The 12903-nt window shown below is 31.4% G+C and overlaps 1 protein-coding gene across 1 annotated transcript in view; it reads left to right on the forward strand.

Annotated features, from left to right (window-relative positions):
- LOC144853709 (uncharacterized) overlaps positions 1–12903 on the forward strand; it is a 38703-nt gene that overhangs the window by 277 nt on the left and 25523 nt on the right. The window contains exon 2 of the mRNA XM_078711488.1: positions 2544–2695. Coding sequence (XP_078567614.1) covers positions 2663–2695 — 33 coding nt within the window. The 5' untranslated portion in view covers positions 2544–2662. The remainder of the gene's footprint in view (positions 1–2543; positions 2696–12903) is intronic.

The raw sequence follows: 12903 nt of genomic DNA on the forward strand, positions 1-12903 counted from the left end.
AAAAAACGTGACTTACCTTCAGTTAGGTGACCATGATGCACCAATTTTGACGCATTGTGATATTGTGGGTGGTAAAGTGATGAACATTGACACACCATTGCTCATTATGTCACGTACCATTTAGGTTTTTTGACATACCCCAATGTCAATAATTATTTGTAAATGACGCACCTCTCCCGGGAGTTGTATAGTGACAAGTGCATTAGCAACATTTTTTAATCAATATCTTCTACAATACAATTACTGCTTATATAATTTCTTTCAACTCAACAAATTACTGCAGACATAAGGAGAACACAATTTACAGTACTAACTACATCCAGTTGACTTTCTCTTAAAGTTGATTAATGTATGTTCGTTGAGATTCAAGCATATTTTTCTCTGGAATTACAGACTAAAAAATAATATTTAGTTTTTAAATTAATACTTACTGTACACAGTAATTTATATGTATTGTATTGTATTTAAAATACTTTAGCAAGGTTTATTATAAAATAAGCCATTTATTTCTTAATCTTAATTTGTTTGTTTTAAAAAGCTCTGAATTAACCAGTTTAATTAGTCAATTCAGTTTCAGGAAGAGACACTCTGACCAACTTCCTTAGGTCGGTCTACAGTTACCACACCAACTAGAAATTTAGTTATATAAATGTTTTACTGTGTCAGTCTGTACAACAAACTTTGAATAGGCCATTTATTTTTAAGGTTAAGAAACTTCGCAATATTGTCCTGTAATTACATAATAAAGAGAGAACCCTAAACTGGCCTGCGACATGTTGAAATAAATAACCTATCTAATAAAAGATAAAGAAATAAATTTGAATTTAGGCCATTTTGTAGTTAATAAATAAAGTTATACAGTAATATACTTTCATAGAAAAATAACAAACATTAATCATTTTTACTTGTACAAAAAAGACAAAATTAATGTTTTGATTTATCCAAAATATTTAATCTAAAATTTTTTCTTCAAACTACGGTTTTTTCAGGTAAATCATTTTTTAAAGTTTTATCATTTTCAGTTATATATTCTACTGTACATTACAGTATTTGATGAAATATTTTAAAGAAATTTAAATAATAAATATGTAAATCGCCAAAAGGCCAAGTATAGAGTATGTAATCATGAAGCAGTGTGTATGATTTAATATGTCTTTGTTGACACACCACTTGGAGGTTGAATAAACATTCTTGCAGTTGTGCTTTGTGTCTGCATTTATTCTCATTAATGTAGATTACGTATCTTGCGCCAATTAAACTTACATTGAACTTAGTGCCTATCACCTTACCTTGCGGTAATACATCACTGTACTGTAGTTTTTTACACACAGGCAATACGAATTGATTATTCCATCCACTTCAGCAAAAACCCTAAATTATATTTTTAACCATAACTAGAGATTTAGGTTTTTTAAAATTAAAATTCAAAGAAACTGTACATGTCTTTAATTACCTCCCACCCCCCTCCCCTACCATTACAATCATTGTAAATTTGCAAAAACACATTTCCCATGCTTAAAAAATACAATCTTATTATATTGAATGATCGATTGATGTTTAGTATATTTCAGTTATCTGCTAAGTTAATAGCCTATATAGATAACCATCATAGGTTTGTATACTACATTTAACATGATGAAATAACTATGTATGTAAGTACAGTACTGTACATTCCTTTTTAATTTAAATACGGTCAGATTATACCACAATGTGATTGACCTCATAGTGGACATTAGAGATTTGCTGACGTTTACATTGAGAAGCGAAGGTTGACTTAGCATTGAACGTACTGTATTGCAGCAAGGAGAACGAAACATAATCCATGTTGAGAGCTGTATCGTCATTTAAGTGCTTGCTAAGTTCTAAATCCTCATCATTCAATATGGCTAATAAATCAACTATAAACTATGAGATTTCATACTGATTATTTTACATACATTTTGTCTGACGAACTTGTTCTATTTCTAGTTCTATTTGTTGTATTTTAATAACTGTTCATTTCCGTAGTTACTACTGTGCCAAATGAGAGTACACAAAAGCCAAATGAAAAATTGGAAAAAATGAGTGTTCAATGGGCAGATTGGATTGACATGTAGATAGCTAGCTCACCGTCTTTCGGATAAGACGTTAAACTGCTGATCCTGATATTAAACATGGCTCATGTGCATGTTGAAGAATGCAGTACACTCTTCAAAAAAGAGTATAGTGATCGTTTCCTGGTGTACTGCCCAAAATTCACCACCAGAAGGACCACACTTGAAAAAAGTCTAAGGACTAGAGGGATATTCTTGGTGTGCAACACGGAATAATTTCGCCAGTGTAGCATGGCAAAAAGCTATACAAAACAACCTTATTGCTACTGTACACATATCTAAAATTGTATAGCAAAAAATACAATATAAAAACTATGTTTCTCGACTCAAAAATCAGTTTGATTATCAATATTGCTAAACAAAGTTGAAAAATTATAACTAAATAATAACTAAGCCTTTGTCTTATAAACCTTAAAAGGTCTTCTAAACTGAAATATTGTTACATTTCAGGATTTATAACAGAAGGAAGGCGATTGGATCATTACTAATGTAGTCAGTCAATCGTTACCAAAATTGATTGTGACTCTACCCACCTACTGTATAATAGAACAAGAGTATAAGAAGGCAACATGTTTAAAAAGCTTAGGAAGCAACCAAAGTTGGTAAGTAAACATGTTGTTTTTAAGTCCTTTAGTTTTTTTAGAGTATAGAAGCACTTTTCTAACACTAACAGAGCTAAACACTGCATCCCCATTTAGATAGGCCTACAGTATTAGACACAAGAAATGCTGTTTAATGTATTTCTAGTGGTATCTTGGACATAAGAAATGTTTTGCTGTTTCTGTACAGAAATTATTGTGAATTTTAATTCAAAGCAGAATATTAAAAGTTTAAACATTAAAAGAAGAACCAGTTTACAATTGTACCGTGGAAGTTCAGATAAGCTACTTCATGAGACAAAGTTAATTAATGGCCCATTGATGACATAGAAATATTCAATGTTGTAAAGGGTCTTTCACACTTGTTCCGGCACAGTTCCATTCCAGCGCTGGCAAATCAAATCAAACCTCAATGATTCGTTTTCACGTGGCTACGCGCATATCAATTGGTGTATAGCCGCGTGGAGCGTCATGAAAATGAAACATCAACGTTCGATTTGATTTGACCCTTTAACCAGTTGGTTTCATTTCACAATAAATTTTCAGGGGATTCTTTTTTGGAACCCAAGTTAAAACTTCCAAACATCAGATTTGTGTATTTTCTGTCAGAACTAAACTGTGCAGTACAGTACATTTAAAGATTATTATATTGTTGTATGTGTACCAGGGCAGAGATGTTGGCTATGAATCATAGACTAGAGCAATACCACCAGCTCTAGAAACTCTAATTCTGCTGACAGAACTATTATATTGTAATGTACTGTATAGTAATATTAGTAGTAGATATGAAACTTTATTAAGGCCAATTTACAGACGATACTATAGAATAGAATCTATGTTCCTTATGACCATTTACACACAACGCAGCGAGTATGGGCGGTTTCCACTCAGGATAGATTCAGATTCTACGTGGGACAAGCTACGTTGTTGTCCGCTATACAGTTACCACTTGTGTAAATTGGCCTTTAAACAGAAAGGTACAGCATGATGAAATTAGTATATAGTGCCATATTGGAAAGAATATGACAGGTTGTTCCTAAAATATACTTGAACTTGTGAGACTAGTGTTGACTGTTAACTTGAAAGTGATAGCCTACTTAGATTGTACAAGATAACACTTGACACTTGGTAGGAAGTTATGGTAATTAATATTTTGTCAATTACCATATTAAATGACAATATTTCTAAATAAAATTAAAATCACCTCTGTATCAATCATATCAGGAAAATTCAGGTATTTTGACTAATTTTACAGCAAATTTGCTGCATAGATGTATGTTAAATGATTTTTCTCCTTTTTAGGGACCATGTCAAAATTGTTTTAACTGTACATTTTTTTAGCATACCACTCTTTACTGCCTCATAAAGTTTTACAGTGAAACAACCCATTACAGGTTACTGCAGTAAAAGAATGTAATTACTGCAGTTGCTGCAGTAGAATAATGTTAGCATGATTCCATATAAGCACATTAAACTTATGAAATATTTAATCGGTCACTCTTTTTTTTTTATCATTATTTTGTGGTGAGTTCATATAGTTGAAATATTAAGCCATTGGGGATGTATGTTATCCGGTGGTTGCTGTCTGAGGTCATTTTGTATTAGACTGGGGCACATAGATGGCCCTTAACATTTTGACACTACAGACACAGTCATTTTAAACAATTCTGAAGGAAAATCAGAGAATTTAGTTTCTGTTAAGATAGTAGTATAGTAGTAGTTTTTTTGATAAGAGGTTTTCAAATTATAGGAATGGTTTCACCTTTACTTCAGTTACAACAGTTCAAGATCTGTCTGAAGAAGGGTGCATGGAGCAGCCAATGAGAACACTAAAGCTCTACCATAATTGAGGATATCACTACCATATTTTTGCATATCACACTTTTTTGTCACATAAAGTTTGATAGTGTAGACAGAGCTTAACCTCTTGTGTACAAAAAGCTACTAAGAATGGCCAGTAAATTCAACTATAGACTTAGATTAATTTGTAAGATTTTAACAATAAAAAGTTCACTTTTATGGTCAAGGATACCAAAATAGTAAATTGTGTACAAATCTAATTAGGTGTACTTTAGTTATTATATTTAGTAAACCAACTACAATATACCATTTTAATGCAATTGTTCAATGCTTCTTATTTTAAAATAGCTCTAAACGACCCCACATTGTTTATTACTGATTATATTAACAATAACAATAAACCTTTTTGTTAATGTTATTCTATTATTTTTAGGATTTGTAAAGTATTGGTAAACCTACCTGTTAGATTAACACACCTGACGTGATAACAATGGTCATGTTTTGTTCTTTTGTGTAAAGGTGTCAAAAATGTGAATGGCTAGCCAGGTGCCAAATTCAGTCAATTAGATTTGTTCCACCTATAGGTATACTGTAAAAATAAAACAACTTTGGTTAAATATAGTTAGACTACTGTAGCATTTTTGCTTTTCTACCAATTAATAAATATAGGGTTTCTTTTCTACAACAATAATAACAGATACAGTACAAAACTGGATCCACCAAATTGGTTGTTTTTTTTTCACAATACAGTACTGTTTTATAGCTCAATGGTTTATTACCCTTATGATAAGATTCTGTGTGTCAGAAGTTCCACAGTGAATTTTATACATTACAATATAAAGTAATTAGTAGTTTTCAATAGTAAAATGTAAATACAAAAAAGAGAAGATAAGAATAGATCTACAACTGAAAACAGAGGATGGGAAGCGAACACAATTACCTTCTAACAAAAAAGAGATTACACACTACACTACACACAGTATACTGTAGATAATCATAAATTTAAATTTCAGGAAAATGGTTATTTTTATTGCATAATGGTGTTAATATAAAAGGTGCTTTTCATTTAACAATGGAGTTAAAGTATAAAGCTCCATCTACAATATCAAACTGACAAAAAACGATATGATAGTGATATGCTTAAAAATATGGTAGTGATATGACATCATCATGTCCATATACATTTCTTTGTCACATAAAGTTTGATAGTGTAGACAGAGCTTAAAAGGTGCTGTTTATTTCACAATGCAACTACCCACAGTTTGAGGGCCCCTTACGAGTACTAAGCCAGTGGCCATTGCCCTGTACGTTATGCCACTGACAGCACTGTATTCAATCTAGTCGTGCTTTAAAGCCCCATTTTGCCTGTCAGAATGTCACCCAATACACACTCAAGGATTACCATGTATTGATTCTATATAATTAGCAAGGCAATATGAAGAGATATCTAGTGCTGTTGAAAATCAATAAGTATAAACAGTTGTAGTACTCAACATTCCTATCATGAATTAAGCATAATTAATTTAACCCATAAAGGGTTCTCTGTCAATTTAACAATGGTTATAAACTGTAGTTTTTTAATAAACTCATTAGTCGTATAGTAATGAATATTACTACAGTAACTTGACAGTATACTGTAGTACAGTATTATCTAATCTGTTATTTATTTAAATCCTTATTTTTTTTCTAAGCGCTTTTGGATTAATATGCCGATTGTTGAAAGCGCTAATTACGCTAATTAATATTGTTAATTAATAATAAATATGACAAGATTAACATACATAGTACTATTAGTACGTGAATGAAAATAGCATTTTATTTTTCAATTATGGTACATTTTAACTGAGTAATAATATTCAATTTTGGAATTGTTGCTCTGCATGTAAACAGTGCAGTATGATTACAGTAGTAGTACCGTGTGAACCAGTGTTATGATATTCCTATCTGTAGTAGTACAGTATATCAATCATGTGAACCAGTGTTAATGATGATCATGCCTGTAGTGTAATGTGATTTTATTATTTAATTGTCTCAACCGATTTTACAAAAAATAAAAATTAGTATACTGTATATAATCTGAAATTTTAATGGAAAATTTTAATCTATTATATTTTACCAAAAAAAAACCCCTTTTCCAACTTCAAAGATTGGCATTTAGTACGGTACTGTACACTTCTCCCGAGACTTTTGTTTTATTTTCATATTATTTTCACTTTTATTATCGTTTACCTGTTTACCTTTCCCATCTCCAGGGGTATAAAAGGAGATAAAATGATACAATGACCTTAATCATTACCTGAACAGGTTCTCTAAACTGCAATGTTAAGTTTTTTCTAAAATAACTTTGTCCTTTATTTTGATTAAATTATTTATAATAAATATTTTAAAATTTAGAATAAATTATAGAAAAACATTAGTCTATTTCGTGCCAAGCTTACCTGGATAAACCGACAATAGCCCTTCCTTCTCGAAGAGCGAGATATAACTCAAAGTAGAAATTTTCATTGAACACCCCTCTCCACAAATGGTATAGTCCATGAACTATGAGCCTCCCCACAAACCCCCAAAAGTTCAGTAATCGTTGAATTTGTTCAGTTCTTCAAGTATAACTTTTTTAATTTTGTCATGTCAGGGTTTGCTACAGTAAAACCCCTATTTGGCCTCCAAGGAAGTGTCCCCTTAAAAGGAGTTTCCTCTGAATAGGGGGTGGCCATAGTCATAAAACATCTAATTATTTCCCCCTCGTTCATTTTATGTGAATACAGTATGTCCCCTTACTACAAGGGTTGTCCCAAAGAGTTTGTACTGTGTTTTAGTACTATTTATTAGACTACAATAATAGTTACAAAAATGTACAGATGTTCCTCTTTTTTACTGGAAATTGAATATTTTGTCATTGTATTCCACTTTTTAATTAAAAAATTGAAAATGTACATATTAGAATCAGTTTTTATTCAATTCAGTTTCTATTCAATATTTGACTTAAAAATCAATTTTGTGAAGTCGTTGAAATGCATTTGAATTTGAATTATCATGCACACACTACCCTAAGGCCAAACTGGCTAATTTTCCAAATCCTATAATTTCTTGTTAATTTGAATTTCACCATGGCAACCTATTTTAACAATCTTGACGTCATTTCAGTGTATTGCCACCCTCTTAGTCTTATTTTCAAATTATCTTACGCAGATTTCTGAGATAAGATGTTCATCCCTTTTACATTGGCTACAACAATTGGAAACACTGTACAGTTTAAATTGATAACTAGAGAGTTAGAGTGTTGTACTATTTACAGATACCTCCTTTCTGGTATAATATTTTAGTTTAATTTTTTATTTATGAATACTATATCAAACATTAAATGGTAAATGTTTGATTTTATTAGAAGAAATGATGTTCCCAATTGATTCACACTTCTTTAGTTTTTTGCCTCTTTCATTTTATATATAATTTAATCACCATTTTATACATTATATAACAATTTTGTTCTCAAAATGAAAATCTTGTCAGAATTTATAATGTATTAATTTTAAAACAAAAGAAAGAAATGTTTATTTGATTATTGATTGAGAATGGGTACCTCTCCCCCACCCCGGTCCAAAACCAGTACAATTCTGGTAATTTTGATATCCAACTACACCCCCAAAAACCAATGTATACGAACACAAACACTCTTAAAATATAGACGTTGTACAAGTCTCGAAGGAACTTGGAATTAGTGAGTAGATGTTAAAGTGCAAAAATAAAGATGTGAATAATGGTAGGTACTAGTATACTACTGTACAAAGAAAGGAAATTTAAGCTTTATGCTCTACCGATTTGGCACTGCAATCAAGTATTAATCCATTTATATTTAGTAAATTACTGGTTCAAAAACCGTGAATTTGCAAAAAAAAATTGTTAACCACATTTTGATAAATTAGTTGATTCTTAACTTTTCAATTTTTAATGTATTTTTAGATTTTGTTTAAGCTGAAAATCATTAAAGCATATTTTTCATAATTGTACTATTGTAGGTAATAATGTTATGTATGGACTGCTGCCAGAAGGTGGTCAATTGACCAAAACAGGGATGTGGGCAACTAGAATGTAAAGCTTGGTTCCCACTTGAATGCAAAAGGATGTATAAAAACTCACCATAAGTAATTTGACCCAAACTGTCACTTGTGATTGGTCAATTCACTTCCTTTCCTCCTAGTGTCTGTCGTTGCGTTGCGTCGAAGTGGGAACCAAGCTTTAATCTACAATAGAAAGAACACCACGCATACATATTATTAAAGTTTCTAATCTCTGATTGATTTGTTCTACTATAGGTTGAATTAGTTTGAATGCAGTATGTGTCTTAACATGTTCTGTTGAATGTATAGTTTTACAGTCAAGTCTTCAAACATTATCTTGTTTATTATCTTTTATAGAATAATTACTAAATTAATCTTGGTAATTAGTTATTTATTAAATTAAGGATTAATTTAAATTAGTCTAGTTAATTTTCAATATGAGATGAACAACCAAATAACATTCTAATTAGGTGATAGATTTTATTCAAATTGACGGATTATATTTTTAATATTTTCTAACCTTCGACTAGTACTTAATAATTAAATTATGTTTTTATATTATGAACAGTCATTTGATATTAGTAATAAAATTGTCCAACTTATTGCCTAATTGAAATTAAAATAATTGAATTTCCTTGGTGTGTAGAGAATCCAGGGACCTTAAATTAAACTCATACTTTGCCACAAAAAAATTGTTTATTAACTGTAAATATTATTTTACAAAAACATATTAAAATAATGCACTGTTATCAATGCTTTCTGCTCTAAAGGCTTTTAGTTTCAAATGTGCAATAGATTCAGGAGTTCAATGGTGGTCACTGTCGCTTAACACCCGAAAGCATACAGTATTACCAACATTTTTTTCGCAACTTGCTGCAAAACTATGCAGCGACTACCAACATAGGTCAGTAGGTCAATCGATGTGTCATTGGTTTTTGCCTGAACCTAGAAACCGTCTAACCTGTGTCAAGCTGAGGAACAAGGAAAACGTCCTAATATCTCCACATGCATACAATGAACTAACATGGCATAGTTTGGTCGTGGAAAATCAAAGCTTCCTATTGGGTAAATGGTCATTAGTGCACATGGTCATATGCGTGTACAGAATGACTTTTTGACTCAACAGCTGTATAGTCACATAGTGATAATGATTACTGCCTCTCTGCTGAAAAGTCTGCCGATATTACCGCTTGGGCTGCTCCGTATATCTCTTTTACCAGTTTCTTCCAATTGGATCTTTCATTGGCTAGTTGTTTAACTTGTTTGATGTCTTTCTTGGTTTTCAATTGTCCGGGATACTTGATGTTTGTGTTCTGCTTATAAAGAGTGAGTTATATATTCACATACGTTGTGGAAATGAAAGATTACTTTTAACTTTTGTGGAAGGAAGGCTCATGCTTTTTTTTTGGTTGCTATTCAACCATTACTCTACAGATTTGATGACAGATATTTTAAAAGAATCACAGCTTCATAAGTTGAAATGCACAGAAGCGTAAAATCAAATACCGTATGATTGATACATGAAGCGATTGATGCGGTTTAATTTCATTTCCTCGTATTCATTATCTCCAGATTACCGAAAGTATTACAAGTTCACTAAATTCTCACTCAGTATTCCTTTGTATTTGCTGTCATCATCCTTCACAATGTAAGGTATGCCACTAATTGGCTTCGTAATTATTATTATTGAGTGTATCTTTGTTTTCTGTTCTCTTGTTAACACTGATCATATTTCTCATAATAAGCAAATAATAATACTAGTTTGTTGTCCTTTGTAGGTCAATAGATCAGATAGTTGTAAATTTGTAACTAAATCTTGGATCAAAGAAGATTGTATGATGTCATAAAGGGATAACTATCATCAAACAATGTGTTTGTTTGTTTTCGTTTCCTACTAATATCAAACATATTCCATATTTTGTATCTGTATGAGGCCTTTTAAAGGCAAGTCACGTTTTTACTTCTGATGGTGTGCAAAATTATTTGAAAACATTTCTATTAAATGTTATTGGTCCTCTGGAGTAATAAAGCCCATCTCCTAATTATTTAATGGAATAATTAAAAATCCTTTCTATTTTGTGTGGTCCTTTGGATTGCCCTACCTCCAAAACTAAGAATTTGTGTTTAAAGATGAAATGAGGTGTAATGATGATCTTGTTGTACATGGAATTGTTGTTTAGTTATACTGTACTAGATAATTTAAAAAAGTTTATTTAACCGTAATAAAAGTATTGTAAAATTTACTTAATTTTTTTACGTATGACAAATTAAAATACCAACAAAGTTCGCATTCTTGACCTGGATTTTATTTGCGTTAGTCCGTCTTTGCATCAGCGATGAATGACGTATGAATAATAAGGGTGCAATAAGATGACTTGCATGCTTGTTTCCCGTACAATCTATGAAGCACACCCTACACTTGATGATTCAATTTTAAAAACAGTAAAATAATTGATGATATAACTGAACTGTGTAAAATAACATGCCTTATTAACTCTTTGAGATTTAAATTATTACTGAATCTGACAATAAGCTATGAGAAAGTCACTTAGAAAACTCATTTTTCATATTCATTAATCATCATATTAAAAAATGCAATTTCTGAAAATGTTTCCAATCTGCATAAATCCTGTATTAAAGTTGTCATGGATCATTTTACCAAACTTCCGACAAATAAAAAAAATTTAACGAACTTATGAGTAATAATAAAAGAATTCTTGGCAAACATTTGATTGATGTTGTTTATATTATTCTTATGTAATTAGGTTTTCAATTATAATTATTATTTATTACCGATTATTTTAAAATGGCTTTCATGAGTATATCATTGTTACTCAATACCACTACTATACACCCACTGTAGGCTTGAGTCGACTAGCAGAATCTATAGGTTATAATCCAACACGACTCATATTAGAGTTGGGTCAACTTGGTAGAACCTCTACAGTAGTTTGGTACTATTTATGACACATGAAATATTTCAAAAAAGGTCGCATGGGGGAGAAAGTCAAAGTGAAATAGTTTTCCTTTCTTTTTGCTTTCTTGAAATGTGAATTAAATCTGACAAGAGAGCAACCTGTGTACTATAGGATAGAAGATAGTGATATTGGTTTTAGCATACCAACCTATGATAATAGCATTTATGAATTACCACACTTTTACAGAACCGAAAAGGCCAGAAAAATGATTGGTTAATTTTTCTTTAATAGAACCAATTCTTATGTAATCTTTCCTTCTTCTCCCCTCTCCTTTCTCCTTCTACTCTCTCCTTCCTCCTTCTACCCTCCCTCCTCCTTCCTCCTTCTACCCTCCCTCCTCCTTACTCCTTCCTCCTCCTCCTTCTCCACCAAACCTCTCACCCTCCTTCCTCCTTCTCCACCAAACCCCCCACCCTCCCACCCTCCTTCCTCCTTCTCCCCTCCCATATTCTCAGATTCAGTGTACTCTATACCTGTTACACACTCAATGTGTATACTGTACTTTATGATGGTGAACTCGCACATACAGTAGTAAACAAAAGCCAGTGGATAATACAATGGAACAATCGGCCACTACTGTTTTATATGTTGACATGCCATATGTCATTTGTACCGTATGTGTATTGTTTGAAGGTTTGCACAAGAATATGCATTAATTTAATTTTAAAACACCACATAATTTAGTTTTAAAAATAAACTCAATCAAACTGTTTTAATAACAGTTTGACTCTTGGACAAACAGGAAAAATTGAACAGACTTGTATTAGTAAAAGTTAACTATCGTCATGCATGATTGAATTTAATAATAATTAGAAACTAATTGTGTTCTAATATTTCAATAACCTAAATTAGAGAATAATAAGACATCTGCTATTATAAGACTTTACATTGTTGTAACCAGTAATTATTCAGTTTCATTAATTCCAATCTTGGTGTAGGGTTTCTTATCCATCTTTGCTTAATAATTTTCCATTTCTAGAATGCAGAAACATTATTTCTATTTTGTGCCTAGCTTACCTCGATAAACCGACATTGGCTTATTGTCTCTGAGAAGAGAGCTACAACTCGAGTATATAAAATCTAGAAACACCCCTATCAGATAATTGTACATTCCATGAACTACATATCAAGGGAAACATATACAGCTAAGCAAGAGAATACGGTTTTAAATACTGTATTTTGAATTAACAGTAGTTCACTATTATTTTGTAGTTGTAATCAATTTACAAAACTTGGCTGCCATTCCAATTGGATTTATAATGTTGTCAACTGTATACAATAATTTTTGATTTATAGTATCTAAGATTTGTTTTCCCTTTTGATCAACAACCATGCATTTTCTAATACTATTAATATATAATTTATCAAAAGGAAG

The sequence above is a fragment of the Antedon bifida genome, chromosome 10 (assembly GCF_963402885.1).
Source record: "Antedon bifida chromosome 10, ecAntBifi1.1, whole genome shotgun sequence".
Lineage (NCBI taxonomy): Eukaryota > Metazoa > Echinodermata > Crinoidea > Comatulida > Antedonidae > Antedon > Antedon bifida.